Consider the following 27,646-nt stretch of genomic DNA (forward strand, 5'->3'; position numbering starts at 1 on the left):
ATAAACTAAGATATTAGCAGATCAACTTTAACTGTACATCTGTCATTTTGAGGTAGGCCTACTTGCCTCCTGTCCTCATGAAATCTTTCTGTAGAAACAACCTGGTTTTTATACTTCTGTTGATTTCTATCTGTGACTCACTCTGAGTCTTTTATGCCCGGTATACACAGTTTATTTTTCTTTCAAGCAGATTCTGGAATGGGTAGCCTTTATGGATTTGGGTAAGCCCCAATGAATAGGGTCATAAAATGTACCTAAAAAATTAGCAGAATAGGCAGCATACATATACATGTTTTAACATAGTCTAGGTTCTATTGGCTTTTCCCCTCAACTCTGTAGGTGAGGAAATATGGTCCTTGACTGTTTCAGCAAGCTCTGTAAACGTGAATCCTATTGGATATATAAGATGGACACGTTACGAGTTGAATAGGTTGACCCCCAACTTTTCAGCTCTCTCAGGAGTTTTTTCTCATAATTGTTGGTAGCTTTGTCTATCTTTAGGGGACAGTATGAGATTATATACTTTATACTGTTTCTAATTCATCAATATTATATTTATTTGCTGAAATGTTGAGACATAGCTTACTTTTGTTTTATGTTTTGATTTAATTTAAAGCCCCATTAGCAGGGTAGTGTGTATTAGCTGTCTCATTACTTTTAATATTATCCTGTCCTTATAGAAACACAAGCAAAGGGCAAAGAAAAGGGACAACAATTACAGAACCAACAATTACATCAGACAATGTGTCAAAGCCAAATGTAGTCAAATTACTTCCAAGTTTCAATTGCCATTTGAAATTAACTTTATAATGTGCTCTAAAGATGCTTTCAAAGGCATCAATCACGTTGACATGTCATTGGCTGCCACCCACATTTGTCTTAAGAGAGTGGTAACTGTTCCAAGGACCTTATTAATTAATTAGTCAAAATGGCCACCACCTCTAGATCCCTGCCAACAACCTCAATGATAGGGTTTCATGAGCCTCAGCGGAATCTGCAGCTTCTTGTGTTGTATCCTAGGAGATTTACATAGCTGGAACCTACAACAAGTGGGATTAAAGAATCCAGGCATTAAATTTGTTTCTATTTCTACAGGGGATTATTCACATTTGCCCAGTGAGAGTGCTGATAGACCCCAGAATAATACTCTTTTTAAAACATAAACAAATTAAAGGAATTATTGGGCCTTTTATCTTATAATCAGATTCAGCAGCTGAATGTTTGTTATTAAGAACAGTGTAATTTTATTTTGGAACAATCCACATTGTCGTGCATGAGAAACATCTGTGTGTTCTGGCCTGATGTGTACAGTATATGTCTATATAGTTCTACCAACAGATATCTGCTGGAACCTTTAAGAAAACAATAAGTGCATGTAAAGACATTTGTAACGAAGATTTATTATTATTCACTGGCAAATTGTTCGATTTTACAATCCTTGGTTTATTTATTTAAAAAAGACATTTATACTGACGGGAACTTAGTATGTCACTAGTTCATTTAAGGCCTTTGCAGAAAGCAAGACTTCAATTGAAGTTACAGCAGATACAGATCAACTAGCAATAATGGTTATACAATGCTTATTATATCTAGTGCAGCCCGTGAAATGTTTACACAGCAGTGTCATTACGTTAAGTGAAACACGCAGCCTTAAATCACTTTACACGTCAAACTGGAGACAAAGCTGTAGTCATGTATCTAATATCAATGACATCTATGTTTGTTAGGTTAGAATGAAATGTTATTGATAAGGACCGATTCCTTATGTTCACAATATTCTATGATAAACTGTACCATTGTTCTTTGAAGATGACAAATAAAGAAGGTCTACTTACTGAATGGATTAGAGAATACTTTTATTAGGGAACCCATATAATAAATATACATATTAGTATAGGCAAAAGTTCCTAAGGCTGGGTTCATGCTGCGTACAGTTGTGGAGCATATTCCAATTTGCAGCGATTTGATGTGAAAATATGTTCATACTCTCTAAAGATTTTACATTGTGTAATCAAAGTGTGGAATGCCCGATCCCGATGGGTAGGAATGGCAAATACTGTACCAACACTCAAAAATTGGCTACATGCTCATCTAATGCCAATGACTGAGGGACTGAATGAAATCTTATTGTTTTTGAACCTGACAATGTGTCGACCGTTCTAGTTTATAACTGCAACTATTAAATACAAAGCCATGACTGGATTTATACAAATAATAATTTTAGTCTTACCTTTATATGTGTTTTCCATTTATGATCTGTTTCTGGCTTACTATTCAATAATTGTAATTACAAACCTGAAAGTGTGAACACAAGTAATTATTTAAAGAGTACCTGTAATATCCCACATAAAATGCTACATGTAACTACTGTTACTGTACCTAATCCTGATCATGTACATAGAATTTTTATGTGTCCAGCACCTATATTTCTCTCACAAATACCTACTTTTTTGTGCTAATTTTTTTTGTCCTGTGCTCTGGAGGGGGTATGTCTGTCTCTTCGACTCACTCTGCATAACTCATCTTCCTCCCTTAGTCTGCTGTGCTTTGTCTCTTCATCTAATCACTGCAGGCTGCTCTGTAACCCCTCCTCTCAGACAGGAGTCTAATATATAGGACAGGAGTGAGCAAAGAGGAGTGCTGGTTCCTCCCTCACTTACTGGACTTTGTCCCAGCCTGGACTTCAGCTGGGACAAAGATGATACTGCAGCTGGACAGGATTATGTTCTGAATGGTATTGGACCCCTAGTGGTCTTTTTTTAAAAGCCATCATTTCTATAAAAAGGATACATTATTTATGAAGTATATTAAAAAGGTTAATGTTTTGCCAAGATTTACAACATTTAAAACGTTTTTAAATCTGACAGTGCCCATTTAACTATATAACATAATGTGTGTTAACTATGAGGGACAGTTTAATTCAACTACAAATTTGAACTTTACTAACATGTTTGCTGCCTGGGACAACAAAGAAACACTGTGGTCATGGGTCTTTTAAAATACAATTTTGGATTCCAGGAATAAAACAAAAAATAAGTCAGTTGATTATGTTTGTATTACATTACGTTTTTTTTACTTTTACAAAAGCTGTTTGGTACTGTTTGCTACATTTAAGTATGTAGTGTAGTTTCCTATCAGTGAGTGTTGGACTTGCTTCATTCACTTGGGGGGCACAAAACCTTTGTTTGTGCCATTGATAGGGATCCCAGCAGTTGGACCCCCCACCAACTAGATTCTTGTCCCCTGACATGTTCAGTTCCCCTATTTCCCAGCTCCAATTCTGGGACATTAAAGTATCACATAGGGCTTATTACTGTTGCTGTCCATGTAATGCAGGAAAATGGTAAGCCCTCTATTAAGCCCCCTCCAGTAACACTAACCTAATAAAAAAAAAAAGGTTTTCTAAATCAAACATTGGATTTCCCATGAAAATGTGTTTTGTCATGTAATTGGACTGATAACCACTGGCCTGATCTCCACCAACTGTTATAAAGACTATCCTTTTCAACTGTTTCACCCTCATTGACTTGTCTTTCTGACTTGCCATGAAATAGTTTTGTGGAAACAACACTTTTTCTTAGCCGGCAAAATGAACACTCATGTAGTTCTGGGTCTCCTATTTTTTTCCAGTCATTCTGAATTGACACATTTCAGCACATTACCCTACATATGCCCCATACATGAAGTGAAATAGCTGGAACATTAAACGCATACCCTCAGCTTTTGTACTTTCAGATTCTTCAGAAGCCATCAAACCACTTCTGTACTCCACAAGTAATGACAAAGCCTCCGCCACAAATAACACATTTGATTTATTAAATAAATTATTGTAATTGAATGCAGACTTTTCTAGCATGGTCCACAGCCTTTAAGCAGTTATATTATACATCTAGTCTGTTAAATGTTTGTTTCTTACTATTGGCGCACACGTGACAATTTCTTCATGAACACACACATTAAAGACATGATATGATTTGTTAAGAGATGCACACCTAAAGGTGTATCCCATTACTCAAATTTTTTACCATCATTGCTGTCCTGATGGTGGTGATTCCCCGCTGCTCAATCCTGCAGGAAATGTCCTCTCAGCCAGTGACTAGCCATAGCATTTTCTTCAGGATTGACATATCAGAGAAAGCAGATAGCAACAGAGAGCACTGGGGAATGGTCTCCAGCAAAAACAAGTGTTTGAACACCTCTTTAAAGGGGTTATCCAGGAATCAAAAAATATAGCTCATTTCTTTCAAAAAACACTCAGAGTCTGTCTCCAGGTTGGGTGTGGTTCTGCAGCTCAGTTGCATTGAAGTGAATGGAGCCAAGTTGTAATACCACACCTAACCTGGAGACAGACAGGGAGCAGTTTTTTAAATAAATTAGCTATGTTTTTCAACTCCTGGATAACTTCTTTAAAACAGATTGGAAAGAGGTCTGCTTTTTTTTAAAAAAAAAAAAAACATGTTTTGAGTTGCAGTATTCAAATAAATTATGCTAAACTGCAATACCAGATACAACCCATGTACACAAGTCGCTCAGTTTTTTTCTACACTCAGTCAAGCTCTTTATATTCATTGTGCTATAGTTTATATTGTATGTTTTTTTTTTTACAATCTCAGGTTTAAAAATCATAACAAAAAGTTATAACAGCAGCTTACTGTGAGGCATTATGGCTACTTGATTTCTGAATATCTATTTCATTATTTTAAGATGTGTTATTATACAGATTAATATATTTGATTTTTATTTTCAGGATTGGAGATCTCTTGGGATGGAGACAGTTTTGTGGAGGTTATGGCAGCCCCTCGCCTTAAAGGAAAACTTTGTGGTCTGTGTGGTAACTACAATGGACACAAGCGAGATGATCTCATAGGTAGCGATGGCAACTTCAAGTTTGACGTGGACGATTTTGGTGATTCCTGGAGAGTGGAATCTAATGAATTCTGTAACCGCCCTCGTAGGAAAACTCTGCCAGAGTTATGTCAAGGGACTGTTAAGGTTAAACTCCGAGCTCACAGGGAATGTCAGAGGCTAAAGTCCTGGGATTTTCAAAGCTGTCACTCAACAGTTGACTACGCCATGTTCTATCGGTGAGTTTTTTGTGAAATATTATCTCTTGCCATATGAGTTTCCGATTTGTGTTACAGGCTATATTGTTCCTTATAATACACACCTCAGGTTCTGCAGAACCACTCTTCGAAGAAAAAGTAAGCCCTTCTCAGTCACCCAGTGGATGATATAGAAACTTCATGCATTAAATGAACTGCAATAAGAGACGCATAACATTTTGTAACAACACTTCATTTTTGTATAATAGTCAGGTTTTGGTTTAAAATTTTATGTTCATACACAAATGATTTGAAGGCATGTCAAAGAAAAATCTCCTGACCTTTTACTGACATGTTTATACAGTCATGGCCGTAAATGCTGGCACCCCTAAAATTTTTCTAGAAAATGAAGTATTTCTCACAGAAAAGGATTGCAGTAACACATGTTTTTCTATACACATGTTTATTCCCTTTGTGTGTATTGGAACTAAACAAAAAAATGGAGGAAAAAAAGCAAATTGGGCATAATGTCACACCAAACTCCAAAAATGGTCTGGACAAAATTATTGGCATCCTTTCAAAATTGTGGAAAAATAAGATTGTTTCAAGCATGTGATGCTCCTTTAAGCTCACCTGGGGCAAGAAACAGGTGTGGACAATATAAAAATCACACCCGAAAGCAGATAAAAAGGAGAGAAGTTCTTGTCTGTGTGTGCCACACTTGTCTGTGTGTGCCACACTAAGCATGGACAACAGAAAGAGAAGAGAACTGTCTGAGAACTTGAGAACCAAAATTGTGGAAAAATATCAACACTCTCAAGGTTACAAGTCCATCTCCAGAGATCTAGATTTGCCTTTGTCCACAGTGCGCATCATTATCAAGAAGTTTGCAACCAATGGCACTGTAGCTAATCTCCCTGGGCTTGGACGGAAGTGAAAAATTGATGAAAGGATAGTCCGGATGGTGGATAAGCAGCCCCAAACAAGTTCCAAAGATATTCAAGCTGTCCTGCAGGCTCAGGAAGCATCAGTGTCAGCGCGAACTATCCATCGACATTTAAATGAAATGAAATGCTATGGCAGCAGACCCAGGAGGACCCCACTGCTGACCCAGAGACATAAAAAAGCAAGACTACATTTTGCCAAAATGAAGTTGAGTAAGCCAAAATCCTTATGGGAAAATGTTTTGTGGACAGATGAGACCAAGATAGAGCTTTTTGGGAAAGCACATTATTCTACTGTTTACTGAAAATGGAATGAGGCCTACAAAGAAAAGAACACAGTACCTACAGTGAAATATGGTGGTGGTTCAATTATGTTTGGGGTGCCTTGAATGTGTGCAAGGCATCATGAAATCTAAGGATTACCAACGGATTTTGGGTCGCACTGTACAGCCCAGTGTCAGAAAGCTGGGTTTGCATCTGACATCCTGGGTCTTCCAGCATGACAATGACCCCAAACATATGTCAAAAAGCACCCAGAAAAGGATGGCAACAAAGCGCTGGAGAGTTCTGAAGTGGCCAGCAATGAGTCCAGATCTAAATTCCATTGAACACCTGTGGAGAGATCTTACAATTGCTGTTGGGAAAAGGTGCCCCCTTCCAATAAGAGAGACCTGGAGCAGTTTGCAAAGGAAGAGTGGTCCAACATTCCGTCTGAGGGGTGTAAGAAGCTTATTAATGGTGATAGAAAGTGACTGATTTCAGTTATTTTTTCCAAAGGGTGTGCAACCAAATATTAAGTTAAGGGTGCCAATAATTTTATCCAGACCATTTTTGGAGTTTGGTGTGACATTATGTCCAATTTGCTTTTTTTTCCTCCCTTTTTTGGTTTATTGCAATACACACAAAGGGAATAAACATGTGTATAACAAAACATGTGTTACTGCAATCCTTTACTGTGAGAAATACTTAATTTGCTCGAAAAATTTCAGGGGTGCCAACATTTACGGCCATGATTTGTACTTTTTGCAGGCACAACCCTAGTGTACATCATGGCCACGTTAGGAGGCTTTGACATGAGCTCAGGAGCTGAGCTCACTTTAAGGGTACGTTCACACGAGCGGATCCCCAGCGTATATTACGCTGCGGATCCGCTGCTTAAGGACTGCTGTATGATGCCTTTACAGGTGCCTGCTCGGAACAGCAATATGCCACTACAAGCAGGCACACTGAAGCGATGTGCGAGCCTCTGCGCATGCGAGGTGTACTCGCACATATCGTGGCAGCTCCCCCTGCTCTATGAGCTAGACCGAGAGCTACCACAATAAGCATATTGTTACGCCGAGCGCTCCGGGTCCCCGCTCCTCCCCGGAGCGCTCGCTTCACTCTCCCCGCGGCAGCGCTCCGGTCACGTCCTCTGACCCGGGGCGCTGCGATTCCGCTGCCAGCCGGGATGCGATTCGCGATGCGGGTAGCGCCCGCTCGCGATGCGCACCCCGGCTCCCCTACCTGACTCGCTCTCCGTCTGTTCTGTCCCGGCGCGCGCGGCCCCGCTCCCTAGGGCGCGCGCGCGCCGGGTCTCTGCGATTTAAAGGGCCACTGCGCCGCTGATTGGCGCAGTGGTCCCAATTAGTGTGTTCACCTGTGCACTTCCCTATATCACCTCACTTCCCCTGCACTCCCTTGCCGGATCTTGTTGCCTTAGTGCCAGTGAAAGCGTTCCTTGTGTGTTCCTTGCCTGTGTTTCCAGACCTTCTGCCGTTGCCCCTGACTACGATCCTTGCTGCCTGCCCCGACCTTCTGCTACGTCCGACCTTGCTTTTGCCTACTCCCTTGTACCGCGCCTATCTTCAGCAGCCAGAGAGGTGAGCCGTTGCTAGTGGATACGACCTGGTCACTACCGCCGCAGCAAGACCATCCCGCTTTGCGGCGGGCTCTGGTGAAAACCAGTAGTGGCTTAGAACCGGTCCACTAGCACGGTCCACGCCAATCCCTCTCTGGCACAGAGGATCCACTACCTGCCAGCCGGCATCGTGACAGTAGATCCGGCCATGGATCCCGCTGAAGTTCCTCTGCCAGTTGTCGCTGACCTCACCACGGTGGTCGCCCAGCAGTCACAACAGATAGCGCAACAAGGCCAACAGCTGTCTCAACTGACCGTTATGCTACAACAGTTACTACCACAGCTTCAGCAGTCATCTCCTCCGCCAGCTCCTGCACCTCCTCCGCAGCGAGTGGCCGCTCCTGGGATACGCTTATCCTTGCCGGATAAATTTGATGGGGACTCTAAGTTTTGCCGTGGCTTTCTTTCCCAATGTTCCCTGCATCTGGAGATGATGTCGGACCTGTTTCCCACTGAAAGGTCTAAGGTGGCTTTCGTAGTCAGCCTTCTGTCCGGAAAAGCCCTGTCATGGGCCACACCGCTCTGGGACCGCAATGACCCCGTCACTGCCTCTGTACACTCCTTCTTCTCGGAAATCCGAAGTGTCTTTGAGGAACCTGCCCGAGCCTCTTCTGCTGAGACTGCCCTGTTGAACCTGGTCCAGGGTAATTCTTCCGTTGGCGAGTATGCCGTACAATTCCGTACTCTTGCTTCAGAATTGTCCTGGAATAATGAGGCCCTCTGCGCGACCTTCAAAAAAGGCCTATCCAGCAACATTAAAGATGTTCTGGCCGCACGAGAAATTCCTGCTAATCTACATGAACTTATTCACCTAGCCACTCGCATTGACATGCGTTTTTTCCGAAAGGCGTCAGGAACTCCGCCAAGATATGGACTCTGTTCGCACGAGGCGTTTCTTCTCCTCGGCTCCTCTCTCCTCTGGTCCCCTGCAATCTGTTCCTGTGCCTCCCGCCGTGGAGGCTATGCAGGTCGACCGGTCTCGCCTGACACCTCAAGAGAGGACACGACGCCGTATGGAGAACCTCTGCCTGTACTGTGCTAGTACCGAACACTTCCTGAGAGATTGTCCTATCCGTCCTCCCCGCCTGGAAAGACGTACGCTGACTCCGCACAAAAGTGAGACAGTCCTTGATGTCTACTCTGCTTCTCCACGTCTTACTGTGCCTGTGCGGATGTCTGCCTCTGCCTTCTCCTTCTCTACAGTGGCCTTCTTGGACTCTGGATCTGCAGGAAATTTTATTTTGGCCTCTCTCGTCAACAGGTTCCACATCCCGGTGACCAGTCTCGCCAGACCCCTCTACATCAATTGTGTAAATAATGAAAGATTGGACTGTACCATACGTTTCCGCACGGAGCCCCTTCTTATGAGCATCGGATCTCATCATGAGAGGATTGAACTTTTGGTCCTCCCCAATTGCACCTCGGAAATTCTCCTTGGACTTCCCTGGCTTCAACTTCATTCCCCTACCCTGGATTGGTCCACTGGGGAGATCAAGAGTTGGGGGTCCTCTTGTTCCAAGAACTGTCTAAAACCGGTTCCCAGTAACCCTTGCCGTAACTCTGTGGTTCCTCCAGTAACCGGTCTCCCTAAGGCCTATATGGACTTCGCGGATGTTTTCTGCAAAAAACAAGCTGAGACTCTACCTCCTCACAGGCCTTATGATTGCCCTATCGACCTCCTCCCGGGCACTACTCCACCCCGGGGCAGAATTTATCCTCTCTCTGCCCCAGAGACTCTTGCCATGTCCGAATACGTCCAGGAGAATCTAAAAAAGGGCTTTATCCGTAAATCCTCCTCTCCTGCCGGAGCCGGATTTTTCTTTGTGTCCAAAAAAGATGGCTCCCTACGTCCTTGCATTGACTACCGCGGTCTTAATAAAATCACGGTTAAGAACCGCTACCCCTTACCCCTCATCTCTGAACTCTTTGATCGCCTCCAAGGTGCCCACATCTTCACTAAATTGGACTTAAGAGGCGCCTATAACCTCATCCGCATCAGAGAGGGGGACGAGTGGAAAACGGCATTTAACACCAGAGATGGACACTTTGAGTATCTGGTCATGCCCTTTGGACTGTGCAACGCCCTTGCCGTCTTCCAAGACTTTGTCAATGAAATTTTTCGTGATCTGTTATACTCCTGTGTTGTTGTATATCTGGACGATATCCTAATTTTTTCTGCCAATCTAGAAGAACACCGCCAGCATGTCCGTATGGTTCTTCAGAGACTTCGTGACAACCAACTCTATGCCAAAATTGAGAAATGTCTGTTTGAATGCCAATCTCTTCCTTTTCTAGGATATTTGGTCTCTGGCCAGGGACTACAGATGGATCCAGACAAACTCTCTGCCGTCTTAGATTGGCCACGCCCCTCCGGACTCCGTGCTATCCAACGCTTTTTGGGGTTCGCCAATTATTACAGGCAATTTATTCCACATTTTTCTACCATTGTGGCTCCTATCGTGGCTTTAACCAAAAAAAATGCTGATCCCAAGTCCTGGCCTCCTCAAGCAGAAGACGCCTTTAAACGACTCAAGTCTGCCTTTTCTTCGGCTCCCGTCCTCTCCAGACCTGACCCTTCCAAACCCTTCCTATTGGAGGTTGATGCCTCCTCAGTGGGAGCTGGAGCTGTTCTTCTACAAAAAAATTCTTCCGGGCATGCTGTCACTTGTGGTTTTTTCTCTAGGACCTTCTCTCCAGCGGAGAGGAACTACTCCATCGGGGATCGAGAGCTTCTAGCCATTAAATTAGCACTTGAGGAATGGAGGCATCTATTGGAGGGATCAAGTTCTCCTGTTATTATCTACACCGACCACAAGAACCTCTCCTACCTCCAGTCTGCCCAACGGCTGAATCCTCGCCAGGCCCGGTGGTCTCTGTTCTTTGCCCGATTTAATTTTGAGATTCACTTTCGTCCTGCCGATAAGAACATTAGGGCCGATGCTCTCTCTCGTTCCTCGGATGCCTCAGAAGTTGAACTCTCTCCGCAACACATCATTCCACCTGACTGCCTGATCTCCACTTCTCCTGCCTCCATCAGGCAGACTCCTCCAGGAAAGACCTTTGTTTCTCCTCGCCAACGCCTCGGAATCCTCAAATGGGGTCACTCCTCCCATCTCGCAGGTCATGCGGGTATCAAGAAATCTGTGCAACTCATCTCCCGCTTCTATTGGTGGCCGACTCTGGAGACGGATGTTGTGGACTTTGTGCGAGCCTGCACTATCTGTGCCCGGGATAAGACTCCTCGCCAGAAGCCCGCTGGTTTTCTTCATCCTCTGCCTGTCCCCGAACAGCCTTGGTCTCTGATTGGTATGGATTTTATTACTGATTTACCCCCTTCCCGTGGCAACACTGTTATTTGGGTGGTCGTTGATCGATTCTCCAAAATGGCACATTTCATCCCTCTTCCTGGTCTTCCTTCTGCGCCTCAGTTGGCTAAACAATTTTTTGTACACATTTTTCGTCTTCACGGGTTGCCTACGCAGATTGTCTCGGATAGAGGCGTCCAATTCGTGTCTAAATTCTGGAGGGCTCTCTGTAAACAACTCAAGATTAAATTAAATTTTTCTTCTGCATATCATCCCCAGTCCAATGGACAAGTAGAAAGGATTAACCAGATCTTGGGTGATTATTTGCGACATTTTGTTTCCTCCCGCCAGGATGACTGGGCAGATCTCCTCCCATGGGCCGAATTCTCGTATAACTTCAGGGTCTCTGAGTCTTCCTCCAAATCCCCATTTTTCGTGGTGTACGGCCGTCACCCTCTTCCCCCCCTCCCTACTCCCTTGCCCTCTGGTCTGCCCGCTGTGGATGAAATTTCTCGTGACCTTTCCATCATATGGAGAGAGACCCAAAATTCTCTCTTACAGGCTTCATCACGCATGAAGAAGTTCGCGGATAAGAAAAGAAGAGCTCCCCCCGTTTTTTCCCCTGGAGACAAGGTATGGCTCTCCGCTAAATATGTCCGCTTCCGTGTCCCTAGCTACAAGTTGGGACCACGCTATCTTGGTCCTTTCAAAATTTTGTGTCAAATTAATCCTGTCTCTTATAAACTTCTTCTTCCTCCCTCTCTTCGTATCCCTAATGCCTTTCACGTCTCTCTTCTCAAACCACTCATCCTCAACCGTTTTTCTCCCAAATCTGTTCCTCCCACTCCTGTTTCCGGCTCCTCGGACATCTTCTCGGTCAAAGAAATTTTAGCTGCCAAAAAGGTCAGAGGGAAAAATTTTTTTTTAGTGGACTGGGAGGGTTGTGGTCCTGAAGAGAGATCCTGGGAACCTGAGGACAACATCCTAGACAAAAGTCTGCTCCTCAGGTTCTCAGGCTCTAAGAAGAGGGGGAGACCCAAGGGGGGGGGTACTGTTACGCCGAGCGCTCCGGGTCCCCGCTCCTCCCCGGAGCGCTCGCTTCACTCTCCCCGCGGCAGCGCTCCGGTCACGTCCTCTGACCCGGGGCGCTGCGATTCCGCTGCCAGCCGGGATGCGATTCGCGATGCGGGTAGCGCCCGCTCGCGATGCGCACCCCGGCTCCCCTACCTGACTCGCTCTCCGTCTGTTCTGTCCCGGCGCGCGCGGCCCCGCTCCCTAGGGCGCGCGCGCGCCGGGTCTCTGCGATTTAAAGGGCCACTGCGCCGCTGATTGGCGCAGTGGTCCCAATTAGTGTGTTCACCTGTGCACTTCCCTATATCACCTCACTTCCCCTGCACTCCCTTGCCGGATCTTGTTGCCTTAGTGCCAGTGAAAGCGTTCCTTGTGTGTTCCTTGCCTGTGTTTCCAGACCTTCTGCCGTTGCCCCTGACTACGATCCTTGCTGCCTGCCCCGACCTTCTGCTACGTCCGACCTTGCTTTTGCCTACTCCCTTGTACCGCGCCTATCTTCAGCAGCCAGAGAGGTGAGCCGTTGCTAGTGGATACGACCTGGTCACTACCGCCGCAGCAAGACCATCCCGCTTTGCGGCGGGCTCTGGTGAAAACCAGTAGTGGCTTAGAACCGGTCCACTAGCACGGTCCACGCCAATCCCTCTCTGGCACAGAGGATCCACTACCTGCCAGCCGGCATCGTGACACATATTTAGTATTGCCGCATTTGGTAACTATTAAAATATATTGTTAACACCCTTACCCTTAAAGGGGTACTCCGGTGGAAACATTCTTTTTAACTGGCTCCAGAAAGTTAAACAGATTTGTAAATTATTTTATTAAATAACTTAATTCTTCCAGTACTTATCAGCTACTGTATACTACAGAAGAAGTTGAGTTCTTCTTTTCTGTCTGACCACAGTACTCTCTGCTGACACCTCTTTCTGTTTCAGGAACTGATGTCCACCATTGCTGCTGCTGATAGCAGCTGGGACCTGTTGTGCATGATGCGAGCACTGCACCATATAAAGGACGTAAATGTATGTCCTGGTGTGTTAACCCCTTAAGGACCCAGCCATTTTACACCTTAGGACCCGGCCATTTTTTGCACATCTGACCACTGTCACTTTAAACATTAATAACTCTGGAATGCTTTTAGTTATCATTCTGATTCCGAGATTGTTTTTTCGTGACATATTCTACTTTAACTTAGTGGTAAAATTTTTTGGTAACTTGCATCCTTTCTTGGTGAAAAATCCCAAAATTTGATGAAAAATTTGAAAATTTTGCATTTTTCTAACTTTGAAGCTCTCTGCTTCTAATGAAAATGGATATTCCAAATATTATTTTATTCACATATACAATATGTCTACTTTAAATTTGCATCATAAAATTGACGAGTTTTTACTTTTGGAAGACATCAGAGGGATTCAAAGTTCAGCAGCAATTTTCCAATTTTTCACAAAATTTCCCAAATCACAATTTTTCAGGGACCAGTTCAGGTTTGAAGTGGATTTGAAGGGTCTTCATTTTAGAAATACCCCACAAATGACCCCATTATAAAAGCTGAACCCCCCAAAATATTCAAAATGACATTCAGTCAGCATTTTAACCCTTTAGGTGTTTCGCAGGAATAGCAGCAAAGTGAAGGAGAAAATTCACAATTTCCATTTTTTACACTCGCATGTTCTTGTAGACCCAATTTTTGAATTTTTACAAGGGGTAAAATGAGAAAATGTATACTTCTATTTGTAGCCCAATTTCTCTCGACTAAGCACATACCTCATATGTCTATGTAAAGTATTCGGCGGGCACAGTAGAGGGCTCAGAAGGGAAGGAGCGACAAGGGGATTTTGGAGCGTACGTTTTTCTGAAATGGTTTTTGAGGGGCATGTTGCATTTAGGAAGCCCCTATGGTGCCAGAACAGGAAAAAAAAACCACATGGCATACCATTTTGGAAACTAGACCCCTTGAGGAACGTAACAAGGAATAAAGTGAGCCTTAATACCCCACAGGTGTTTCACGACTTTTGCATATGTAAACCCCATCTCTTCTGAGTATGGAGGTACCCCATAAGTTGACATGAAGTGCACTATGGGCGACCTACAATGCTCAGAAGACAAGGAGTCATATTTGGCTTTTTGAGAGCAAATTTTGCTCGGGGGCATGTCGCATTTAGGAAGCCCCTATGGTGCCAGGACAATAAAAAATACCCACATGCCATACCATTTTGGAAACTAGACCCTTGAGGAACGTAACAAGGGGTACAGTGAGCATTTACCCCCCACTGGTGTCTGTCAGATCTTTGGAACAGTGGGCTGTACAACATTTTTAATTTGCGCAGCCCACTGTTCCAAAGATCTGTCAGACACCTGTTACGCCGAGCGCTCCGGGTCCCCGCTCCTCCCCGGAGCGCTCGCTACACTCTCCTCACTGCAGCGCTCCGGTCAGATCCACTGACCCGGGGTGCTGCGATACCGCATCCAGCCGGGATGCGATTCGCGATGCGGGTGGCGCCCGCTCGCGATGCGCACCCCGGCTCCCGTACCTGACTCGCTCTCCGTCGGTCCTGTCCCGGCGCGCGCGGCCCCGCTCCCAAGGGCGCGCGCGCGCCGGGTCTTTACGATTTAAAGGGCCACTGCGCCGCTGATTGGCGCAGTGGTTCCAATCAGTATCTTCACCTGTGCACTTCCCTATTAATACCTCACTTCCCCTGCACTTCCTTGCCGGATCTTGTTGCCATTGTGCCAGTGAAAGCGTTTCCTTGTGTGTTCCTAGCCTGTGTTCCAGACCTCCTGCCGTTGCCCCTGACTACGATCCTTGCTGCCTGCCCCGACCTTCTGCTACGTCCGACCTTGCTTCTGTCTACTCCCTTGTACCGCGCCTATCTTCAGCAGTCAGAGAGGTTGAGCCGTTGCTAGTGGATACGACCTGGTCACTACCGCCGCAGCAAGACCATCCCGCTTTGCGGCGGGCTCTGGTGAAAACCAGTAGTGACTTAGAACCGATCCACTAGCACGGTCCACGCCAATCCCTCTCTGGCACAGAGGATCCACTACCTGCCAGCTGGCATCGTGACAGTAGATCCGGCCATGGATCCCGCTGAAGTTCCTCTGCCAGTTGTCGCTGACCTCACCACGATGGTCGCCCAGCAGTCACAACAAATAGCGCAACAAGGCCAACAGCTGTCTCAACTGACCGTGATGCTACAGCAGCTACTACCACAGCTTCAGCAATCATCTCCTCCGCCAGCTCCTGCACCTCCTCCGCAGCGAGTGGCCGCTTCAGGTCTACGTCTATCCTTGCCGGATAAATTTGATGGGGACTCCAAGTTTTGCCGTGGCTTTCTTTCCCAGTGTTCCCTGCACTTGGAGATGATGTCGGACCAGTTTCCTACTGAAAGGTCTAAGGTGGCTTTCGTGGTCAGCCTTCTGTCTGGAAAAGCTCTATCATGGGCCACACCGCTCTGGGACCGCAATGACCCCGTCACTGCCTCTATACACTCCTTCTTCTCGGAAATTCGAAGTGTCTTTGAGGAACCTGCCCGAGCCTCTTCTGCTGAGACTGCCCTGTTGAACCTGGTCCAGGGTAATTCTTCCGTTGGCGAGTACGCCGTACAATTCCGTACTCTTGCTTCAGAATTATCCTGGAATAATGAGGCCCTCTGCGCGACCTTTAAAAAAGGCCTATCCAGCAACATTAAGGATGTTCTGGCCGCACGAGAAATTCCTGCTAACCTACATGAACTCATTCATCTAGCCACTCGCATTGACATGCGTTTTTCCGAAAGGCGTCAGGAGCTCCGCCAGGATATGGACTTTGTTCACACGAGGCGTTTTTTCTCCCCGGCTCCTCTCTCCTCTGGTCCCCTGCAATCCGTTCCTGTGCCTCCCGCCGTGGAGGCTATGCAGGTCGACCGGTCTCGCCTGACACCTCAAGAGAGGACACGACGCCGCATGGAGAATCTCTGCCTGTACTGTGCCAGTACTGAACACTTCCTGAAGGATTGTCCTATCCGTCCTCCCCGCCTGGAAAGACGTACGCTGTCTCCGCACAAAGGTGAGACAGTCCTTGATGTCTACTCTGCTTCTCCACGTCTTACTGTGCCTGTGCGGATATCTGCCTCTGCCTTCTCCTTCTCTACTGTGGCCTTCTTGGATTCCGGATCTGCAGGAAATTTTATTTTGGCCTCTCTCGTCAACAGGTTCAACATCCCGGTGACCAGTCTCGCCAGACCCCTCTACATCAATTGTGTAAACAATGAAAGATTGGACTGTACCATACGTTTCCGCACGGAGCCCCTTCTAATGTGCATCGGACCTCATCACGAGAAGATTGAATTGTTGGTCCTCCCCAATTGCACTTCCGAAATTCTTCTTGGACTACCCTGGCTTCAACTTCATTCCCCAACCCTGGATTGGTCCACTGGGGAGATCAAGAGTTGGGGGCCCTCTTGTTTCAAGGACTGCCTAAAACCGGTTCCCAGTACCCCTTGCCGGGACTCTGTGGTTCCTCCTGTAACCGGTCTCCCTAAGGCCTATATGGACTTTGCGGATGTTTTTTGCAAAAAACAAGCTGAGACTCTACCTCCTCACAGGCCTTATGATTGTCCTATTGACCTCCTTCCGGGCACTACTCCACCCCGGGGCAGAATTTATCCTCTGTCCGCCCCTGAGACTCTTGCCATGTCTGAATACATCCAGGAAAATTAAAGAAAGGGCTTTATCCGTAAATCCTCCTCTCCTGCCGGAGCCGGATTCTTCTTTGTGTCCAAAAAAGATGGCTCTCTACGTCCTTGCATCGACTACCGCGGTCTTAATAAAATCACGGTAAAGAACCGCTACCCCCTACCCCTCATCTCTGAACTCTTTGATCGCCTCCAAGGTGCCCACATCTTTACCAAACTGGACTTAAGAGGTGCTTATAATCTCATCCGCATCAGAGAGGGGGATGAATGGAAAACGGCATTTAACACTAGAGATGGACACTTTGAGTATCTGGTCATGCCCTTTGGCCTGTGCAACGCCCCTGCCGTCTTCCAAGACTTTGTTAATGAAATTTTTCGTGATCTCTTATACTCTTGTGTTGTTGTATATCTGGACGATATCCTGATTTTTTCTGCCAATCTAGAAGAACACCGCCAGCATGTCCGTATGGTTCTTCAGAGACTTCGTGACAATCAACTTTATGCTAAGATAGAGAAATGTCTGTTTGAATGCCAATCTCTTCCTTTCCTAGGATACTTGGTCTCTGGCCAGGGACTACAAATGGATCCAGACAAACTCTCTGCCGTCTTAGATTGGCCACGTCCCTCCGGACTCCGTGCTATCCAACGTTTTTTGGGGTTCGCCAATTATTACAGGCAATTTATTCCACATTTTTCTACCGTTGTGGCTCCTATCGTGGCTTTAACCAAAAAAAATGCCGATCCCAAGTTTTGGCCTCCTCAAGCGGAAGACGCCTTTAAACGGCTCAAGTCTGCCTTTTCTTCGGCTCCCGTGCTCTCCAGACCTGACCCATCTAAACCCTTCCTATTGGAGGTTGATGCCTCCTCTGTAGGAGCTGGAGCGGTCCTTCTACAAAAAAATTCTTCCGGGCATGCTGTTACTTGTGGGTTTTTTTCTAGGACCTTCTCTCCGGCGGAGAGGAACTACTCCATCGGGGATCGAGAGCTTCTAGCCATTAAATTAGCACTTGAGGAATGGAGGCATCTGCTGGAGGGATCAAGATTTCCAGTTATTATTTACACCGATCACAAGAACCTCTCCTACCTCCAGTCTGCCCAACGGCTGAATCCTCACCAGGCCAGGTGGTCTCTGTTCTTTGCCCGATTTAATTTCGAAATTCACTTTCGGCCTGCCGATAAGAACATTAGGGCCGATGCTCTCTCTCGTTCCTCGGATGCTTCGGAAGTTGAACTCTCTCCGCAACACATCATTCCTCCTGACTGCCTGATTTCCTCTTCTCCAGCCTCCATCAGGCAAACTCCTCCAGGAAAGACCTTCGTCTCTCCACGCCAACGCCTCGGAATCCTCAAATGGGGTCACTCCTCTCATCTCGCAGGTCATGCAGGCATCAAGAAATCTGTGCAACTCATCTCTCGCTTCTATTGGTGGCCGACTCTGGAGACGGATGTCGTGGACTTTGTACGAGCCTGCACTGTCTGTGCCCGCGATAAGACTCCTCGCCAGAAGCCCGTTGGTTTTCTTCATCCTCTGCCTGTCCCCGAGCAGCCTTGGTCTCTGATTGGTATGGATTTTATTACTGACTTACCCCCATCCCGTGGCAACACTGTTATTTGGGTGGTCGTTGATCGATTCTCCAAAATGGCACATTTCATCCCTCTTCCTGGTCTTCCTTCAGCGCCTCAGTTGGCTAAACAATTTTTTGTACACATTTTTCGTCTTCACGGGTTGCCCACACAAATCGTCTCGGATAGAGGCGTCCAATTCGTGTCAAAATTCTGGAGGGCTCTCTGTAAACAACTCAAGATTAAATTAAACTTTTCTTCTGCATATCATCCTCAATCTAATGGACAAGTAGAAAGAATTAACCAGGTCTTGGGGGATTATTTACGACATTTTGTTTCCTCCCGCCAGGATGATTGGGCAGATCTTCTACCATGGGCCGAATTCTCGTATAACTTCAGAGTCTCTGAATCTTCCTCCAAATCCCCATTTTTCGTGGTGTACGGCCGTCACCCTCTTCCCCCCCTCCCTACCCCCTTGCCCTCTGGTCTGCCCGCTGTGGATGAAATTTCTCGTGATCTTTCCATCATATGGAGAGAGACCCAAAATTCTCTCTTACAGGCTTCATCACGCATGAAGAAATTTGCGGATAAGAAAAGAAGAGCTCCTCCCATTTTTTCTCCTGGAGACAAGGTATGGCTCTCCGCTAAATATGTCCGCTTCCGTGTCCCTAGCTACAAGTTGGGACGCTATCTTGGTCCTTTCAAAATTTTGTGCCAGATTAATCCTGTCTCTTACAAACTTCTTCTTCCTCCTTCTCTTCGTATTCCTAATGCCTTTCACGTCTCTCTTCTTAAACCACTCATCATCAACCGTTTCTCTCCCAAACTTGTTTCCCCCACTCCTGTTTCCGGCTCCTCGGACGTCTTCTCCGTCAAAGAGATTCTGGCATCCAAGAAGGTCAGAGGGAAAACCTTTTTTTTAGTTGATTGGGAGGGTTGTGGTCCAGAAGAGAGATCCTGGGAACCTGAGGACAATATTCTAGACAAAAGTCTGATCCTCAGGTTCTCAGGCTCTAAGAAGAGGGGGAGACCCAAGGGGGGGGGTACTGTTACGCCGAGCGCTCCGGGTCCCCGCTCCTCCCCGGAGCGCTCGCTACACTCTCCTCACTGCAGCGCTCCGGTCAGATCCACTGACCCGGGGCGCTGCGATACCGCATCCAGCCGGGATGCGATTCGCGATGCGGGTGGTGCCCGCTCGCGATGCGCACCCCGGCTCCCGTACCTGACTCGCTCTCCGTCGGTCCTGTCCCGGCGCGCGCGGCCCCGCTCCCTAGGGCGCGCGCGCGCCGGGTCTTTACGATTTAAAGGGCCACTGCGCCGCTGATTGGCGCAGTGGTTCCAATCAGTATCTTCACCTGTGCACTTCCCTATTAATACCTCACTTCCCCTGCACTTCCTTGCCGGATCTTGTTGCCATTGTGCCAGTGAAAGCGTTTCCTTGTGTGTTCCTAGCCTGTGTTCCAGACCTCCTGCCGTTGCCCCTGACTACGATCCTTGCTGCCTGCCCCGACCTTCTGCTACGTCCGACCTTGCTTCTGTCTACTCCCTTGTACCGCGCCTATCTTCAGCAGTCAGAGAGGTTGAGCCGTTGCTAGTGGATACGACCTGGTCACTACCGCCGCAGCAAGACCATCCCGCTTTGCGGCGGGCTCTGGTGAAAACCAGTAGTGACTTAGAACCGATCCACTAGCACGGTCCACGCCAATCCCTCTCTGGCACAGAGGATCCACTACCTGCCAGCCGGCATCGTGACAACACCAATGGGGTGTAAATTCTCACTGCACCCCTCATTACATTCCGTGAGGGGTGTAGTTTCCGAAATGGGGTCACATGTGTTTTTTTTTTTTTTTTTGCGTTTGTCAAAACCGCTGTAACAATCAGCCACCCCTGTGCAAATCACCTCAAATGTACATGGTGCACTCTCCCTTCTGAGCCTTGTTGTGCGCCCCCAGAGCACTTTGCGCCCACATATGGGGTATCTCCATAGTCGGGAGAAGTTGCATTACAAATTGTGGGGGGCTTTTTTCCCTTTTACCTCTTGTCAAAATGAAAAGTATAGGGCAACACCAGCATGTTAGTGTAAAATTTTTTTTTTCTTTTTACACTAACATGCTGTTGTAGACCCCAATTTCACCTTTTCATAAGGGGTGAAAGGAGAAAAAGCCCCCCAAAATTTGTAAGGCAATTTCTCCCGAGTACGGCGATACCCCGTATGTGACCCTAAACTGTTGCCTTGAAATACGACAGGGCTCCAAAGTGAGAGCGCCATGCGCATTTGAGGCCTGAATTAGGGATTTGCATTGGGGTGGACATAGGGGTATTCTACGCCAGTGATTCCCAAACAGGGTGCCTCCAGCTGTTGCAAAACTCCCAGCATGCTTGGACAGTCAACGGCTGTCCGGTAATACTGGGAGTTGTTGTTTTGCAACAGCTGGAGGCTCCATTTTGAAAACAGTAGCGTACCAGACGTTTTTCATTTTTATTGGGGAGGGAGGGGGGCTGTGTAGGGGTATGTGTATATGTAGTGTTTTTTACTTTTTATTTTATTTTGTGTTAGTGTAGTGTAGTGTTTTTAGGGTACAGTCACACGGGCAGGGGGGGTTACAGCGATTTTCCCGCTGCGAGTTTGAGCTGCCGCGCAAAATTTGCTGCATCGCAAACTTGCAGCCTGATACTCACTGTAAGCCCCCTGCCCATGTGAATGTACCCTGTACATTCACAAGGGGGGGACCTCCAGCTGTTTCAAAACTACAACTCCCAGCATGCACAGTCTATCAGTGCATGCTGGTAGTTATAATTTTGCAACAGCTGGAGGCACACGGGTTGGGAAACACTGAGTTAGGAAACAGACAATGTTTCCCAACCAGTGTGCCTCCAGCTGTTGCAAAACCACAACTCCCAAACATTCTCAGGCATGCTGGGAGTAGTAGTTCGGCAACATCTTTAGAGCCAGATGTTGCCGAACTACAACTCCCAGCATGCTTGGAGTTGTAGTTTGCAACATCTGGAGGACTACAGTTTGCAGACCACTAATACAGTGGTTCCCAATCTGTGCCCTTCCAGATGTTGCAAAACTACAACTCCCAGTATGCCAAAACTGTCCAGGCATGCTGGGAGTTGTAGTTCTGCAACATCTGAAGGGCCATATGTTACAGAACTACAACTCCCAGCATGCCTGGACAGTAAGGGCATGCTGAGAATGTGTAGTTTTGCAACATCTGGAAGGGCACAGTGGTCGCCAAACTGTGGACCTCCAGATGTTGCAAAACTGCAACTCCCAGCATGCCCAGACGCCAAGGGCTGTCTGGGCATGCTGGGAGTTGTAGTATATAGGGTCCCAATACAGCAATGCATGTCGCTTTACGGCGACGTGCATTGCTGTAAAGGGCCCGACCGCGGCTGAAGATCTACTCACCTGTCGCCGCCGCCGCCATCTTCCTTGCCGGGATCCGGGTCTTCAGGGACGAGGTAAGTACCGGGGCCGGTCCCCAGCACTCCCCCGTCCTCCGCCGCGTCCTCCGGTCTTCCTCCCGTCCTCTCCGGACTTCAAGGGGCCGGGCAGGACGGGAGGAAGTAACCGCCCCCCCTCCTGCGATTGGTCGGTTAACTAACCGACAGATCGCAGGGAATAGGAGGAGGTGGTAGGTTTGCCACCTCGCTCCTATGCATTAGCATGGTCCTGGCTGTCTGTGACAGCCGGGATCATGCGAAATTACCGGGCGGTCGGGTCCCAGAGACCCGATCAGCCTGGTATCGCCGCAGATCGCAAGGGCGATTTCCCTTGCGATTTGCGGCGATCGACGACATGGGGGGCATACATGGCCCCCCTCGGCGTTTGCCCTGGATCCCTGCTGAAGGATTTCAGCAGGGATCCGCTTCCGATCTCCGCCGGGTGAGCGGCGGAGACCAGGAAAAGACATGACGTATGCATACGTCATGGGTCCTTAAGACCCAGGGTGTGATGACGTATGCATACGTCATGGGTCCTGAAGAGGTTAAGTACCAGCGCATCAGGACATACATTTACATCCTATGTCCTTAAGGGGTTAAGGAAACTGCATAATGAATGGCGTAAATGTAAAAAAAAAAATTTAAGTCCAGAATTGCTGATTTTTGGTCACTTCATATACCAGAATAGCAGAATAGGACATGTATAATTATACAAATTTTCTTACAAAAAGTTTAAATTGGGTATTGTTTTAATTGTTTTGATTTACAGAACAAAAATAACATATCCTTTTACTTTAAAGGTCACTGCATACAAATGAAATTCTGCAAAAGTTGCAAAATTGCATTTTTGTTTTTTCCCTTTTTTGCAATTTTGCCCCACAAATAAAAAATTTTTTGGCTTCACCATAGATTTCGTGGTTAAATGACTGATGTCATTACTCACCGCTGAAGGTGTTAAAAATGATTCATCTGTACCTTTCAATAAACCATATCCATATATGTTCCTCTTTGTGAGAATTGTGCCAGGTCTATATAGGCAGCAGTGGCAGTAACCACAGTCTACTTACAGTAAGTTATGGCACTTTCTTATTTGGAAATTTACATGTCAATGATGTCTTATTTTAGGCTCATACTAAGCCTGGTTTAGTAGCCAGCAGCACAGTCATATAAGTGACTTCCATCCATCATTTTTTATTAACCTCAGTACTTTTCCTGCACCAGAGTTTTCATGGCCTGTATTGTGTTACATCATGGAGATGTAACCCCCTTTCCAAGCATGTTTAGTCTGAGAAGGCCTATTTGAAATCGGATTTTGGTGTTTCCATGAAGCTTTCACAGCTTCCATTATTAGGCAGATTTCCTCAAGTCTTGTGTTGACTTTACAGATGAAAATGTTTCATATCGTAATAATTCACCTCAGAAGCATTGAGCATAGTATCGTGTTGCTTTTAGGACCTATGGTTATTTATTACATCACTTTCCGAAGGAATACTTTCTTGTTTTCACATTAATCTTACTTGGCCACTGACTTACGAGATTTTCATCACTGGCACCATCTAGTTTTTCCATTATTGCCATTTTTTCAAAGTGAAAAAAGAACAAGCTTAGCTTTCCTGGAGTCAAATAATGATGGATAGATGAAAGAATCAAGGCTGTTATGGTTTTTCAATGCCACAGGATATATGCAGAACGTGCTGTAAAATGCTATATAATAATAACACTTCAACAAATAATACAACTCCTAGTAGTATCCAAAGCTTTCATGAAATGCTTTGTAAGTGCCATTGGTATCATTCTGGGTACTCGATGAATATTGTTTGTTTGACTGCTTTGGAGAAGAAAATGTCTCCTTCCATTTATTTATCTCCTTATAATAACAAGTACCAGTCCTTCCAAAACACGCTCAATATTGCAGCCCAAGTACACTGTGTACATCTGTATTTCCTTACAGAATTAGAGGAGACAGAACCATTTCTGCTTTATTATTTTTCAAAGGCATTTCTCCTAAAAATATACCATAATTAAAGGGTTTTCCAGGACTAAAACAATGATGGCCAAGGATGGGCCATCATTGTGTAATTGGTGGGCGCCTCACCCCCGGGATCTCTGCCAACCATAAAAATGAAGGCGCCACAGGAGCTTGTCTCTATTATCTTAGTGGGAAGGTTCATTTGGATGCCCTATTATTGAATTTTTTTTGTGTGTGCAAATATTTACCGCTGTATGTTTATAGCTGTTGGTATAAAAAATCTCTTCTGCATGTGCTGGCACCCTAGTGTGTTTATGGTGTATTTGTGTTTTTTCACAAAACTTTACCTAAATTAGCACGACTGCAGTGTAAAGTATGGAAAGTCATGGAACAAAACAGTAGCCTGAGATTCTGATGAGACAACAGGTAAATTAGGCTAGGTTCAGACTACTGAATCTCTGGGCAGAAAATTTCCGCCAGGAGATTCCGAGTGAGGCCAGCGCTGGCTGAATCAGTCGGCGCTAGGACCGTGCGGACACTGCAGTCTCCAATAGACTGCAATGTGTTCCGTGCGGATTTCCGCCTGAAGAAAGATCAACGCCATTCTTCAGGCGGAAATTTCCAAGCGGATTTTCCGTTCAAAAATTCTGCTTCACAAATTCTGAAGTGTGAATTTGTGAACGGAAACCCATTCACTACACTATACATTTTAGCAAGCGGAATTTCCGCCTGCAATTTCAAAGCGGAATTGCAGGCTGAAATTTCATAGTCTGAACCTAGCCTTATAGACAATAGGCGGTGAAGTTAATTTGCAGTCAAGTACATCTATGGATGACCAAATAATGCAGTGATCCGTAAATGTTGGCACCTCTGAGATTTTTCTAGAAAATGAAGTATTTCTCACTGAAAAGGATTGCAGTAACACATGTTTTGCTATACACATGTTTATTCCCTTTGTGTGTATTGGAATTAAACCAAAAAAGGGAGGAAAAAAAACGAATTAGACATAATGTCACACCCAACTCCATAAATGGGCTGGACAAAATTATTGGCACCCTTTCAAAATTGTGGAATAAAAAGATTGTTTAAAGGATGTGATGCTCCTTTAAACTCACCTGGGGCAAGTAACAGGTCTGGACAAATAAAAATCTTACCTGAAAGCAGATAAAAAGGAGAGAAGTTCACTTAGTCTTTGCATTGTGTTTCTTTGTGTGCCACACTAAGCATTGACAACAGAAAAAGGAGAAGAGAACTGTCTGAGAACTTGAGAACCAAAATTGTGGAAAAATATCAACAATCTCAGGGTTACAAGTCCATCTCCAGAGATCTAGATTTGCCTTTGCCCACAGTACGCAACATTATCAAGAAGTTTGCAACCTATGACACTGTAGCTAATCTTGGCGTGGACGGAAGAGAAAAATTGATGAAAGGTGTCTACGCAGGATAGTCCAGATGGTGGATAAGCAGCCCCAAACAAGTTCCAAAGATATTCAAGCTGTCCTGCAGGTTCAGGGAGCATCAGTGTGTCAGCGTGAACTATCCGTTGACATTTAAATGAAATGAAACGCTATGGCAGGAGACCCAGGAGGACCGCACTGCTGACAGAGAGACATAAAAAAGCAAGACTACATTTTGCCCAAAGTAACTTGAGTAATCCGATAGCCTGATGAAGAGGGGGTCCCTGTCCCTCGAAACGCGTTGCTGTATTGCATGCTGAAGGAATAAACCTTTTTATTTTCCAAAATACATCCGTGTCCAAGCGGTTTTATTTTACCAAGTTCTCGGAAACTTCCACATACCTGTGACGGACTACATCTGTGACGGAGGTGAGTGCCCACAGAAGCACTTCTCTTTTTTCTCGGGACCACGGGACCGTTATTCTTCCATTGAGTAATTCGAAGGCCTACAAAGAAAAGAACACAGTACCTACAGTGAAATATGGTGGACGTTCAATGATGTTTTGGGGTTGTTTTGCGGCCTCTAGCACTGGGTGCCTTGAATGTGTGCAAGACATCATGAAATCTGAGGATTACCAATGAATTTTGGGTCGCACTGTACAGCCCAGTGTCAGAAAACTGGGTTTGCATCCGAAATCTTGGGTCTTCCAGCAGGACAATGACCCCAAACATACGTCAAAAAGCACCCAGAAATGGATGGCAACAAAGCGCTGGAGAGTTCTAAGTGGCCAGCAATGAGTCCAGATCTAAATCCTATTGAACCTGTAGAGAGATCTTAAAATTGCTGTTGGGAAAAGGCGCCCTTCGAATAAGAGAGACCTGGAGCAGTTTGCAAAGGAAGAGTGGTCCAACATTCCAGCTGAGAGGTGTAAGAAGCTTATTGATGGTTATAGGAAGCCACTGATTTCAGTTATTTTTTCCAAAGGGTGTGCAACCAAATATTAAGTTAAGAGTGGCAATAATTTTGTCCAGACCATTTTTGGAGTTTGGTGTGACATTATGTCCAATTTGCTTTTTTCCTCCCTTTTTTGGTTTAGTTCCAATACACACAAAGGGAATAAACATGTGTATAGCAAAACATGCGTTACTGCAATCCTTTTCTGTGATAAATACTTCATTTTCATTTCAGGGGTACCAACATTTACGGCCATGCCTGTGTGTGTGTATATATATATATATATATATATATATATATATATATGTATTAATTGGAGGGAACAGCTCACATGGTGGCGTCGGCAATGACAATATTCACACAGACAGTTGGTTTCAAACGTCCAAGAGGATGTTTATTTAAGTGATTTTAGGCACAAAGCATAGTGCAAACAAAATAACAAAAACCTAAGCCTGTCCGGCTCTAACTTAACATCAGGATACCTCTCTATCCTACTGTGGGCCTAATGTCTGGCCTCAAGCAAACTCACACAAATGTCCATAGAGGAAGGTTCAGACCTGGTGGGTTTTCAGCTGCAGTTCTGGCTGTGGCTGTTTCTCCTCTGTCCCTCCAGCAATCAGCAGCCACCCAACCTCACCTGAGTACACCTTGAAATAGGGAAACCCATAGTGGACTACGGGTGAGGACTGGAGCACTCCCACATCCAACCTGTCCTCCAGTCCAGGAAATCCAGCCCATGAAGTTTAAACAAAAGAGGCCTAGCAGACTAGCTCTGCTAAAGCAGCATATCCTTCTGGATTTCCGGCATTGTGCCCGGCTGAGGAAACCAGGTGAAATACACCCCATCCACCACTTTCCCGTACACCTTACCACAATATATATATATATATATATATATATATATATATATATATATATACATATATATATAACATTTTAAAAAGCTTTACTCCCCTTTCAAGACCACTTCTGTTGCCGTTGAGAATAAGCGGCAATTCCCATCCTAATAATTTCCTTTTGATTTCTCACATCTAAACATTAAAAATGTAGTTATTATTATATGTTTTTAATGGTGGAAATTTACTTAGTTGTGAGCAGTGCATTTTTTGGCGCAAAATTTGCTATTTAATCTAAGCTGGCTAAGCTGGCTATGTCAAGTTGTTTTCTTTTTGAGTTTCCTTTCTGTCTGACCACAGTGCTCTCTGCTGACACCTCTGTCCATTTTAGGAACTGCCCAGAGTAGGAACAAATACTCATAGCAAACCTCTCCTGCTCCAGACAGTTCCTAAAATGGACAGCGGTGTCAGCAGAGCGCACTGTGGTCAGGAAAAAAGGAAATTCAAAAAGAAAATAACTTCCTCCCTAGTATACAGCAGCTGATAA

The 27,646-nt window shown here is 45.6% G+C and overlaps 1 protein-coding gene across 3 annotated transcripts in view; it reads left to right on the forward strand.

Moving 5' to 3' along the window:
- BMPER (BMP binding endothelial regulator) overlaps window positions 1–27,646 on the forward strand; it is a 314,190-nt gene that overhangs the window by 211,132 nt on the left and 75,412 nt on the right. For all 3 annotated transcript variants that reach the window (XM_056520437.1, XM_056520438.1, XM_056520439.1), the window contains one exon: window positions 4,748–5,084. In XM_056520437.1, the coding sequence (XP_056376412.1) occupies window positions 4,748–5,084 (337 nt within the window). The remainder of the gene's footprint in view (window positions 1–4,747; window positions 5,085–27,646) is intronic.

This window comes from Hyla sarda, chromosome 5, assembly GCF_029499605.1.
Source record: "Hyla sarda isolate aHylSar1 chromosome 5, aHylSar1.hap1, whole genome shotgun sequence".
Taxonomy (NCBI): Eukaryota; Metazoa; Chordata; class Amphibia; order Anura; family Hylidae; genus Hyla; species Hyla sarda.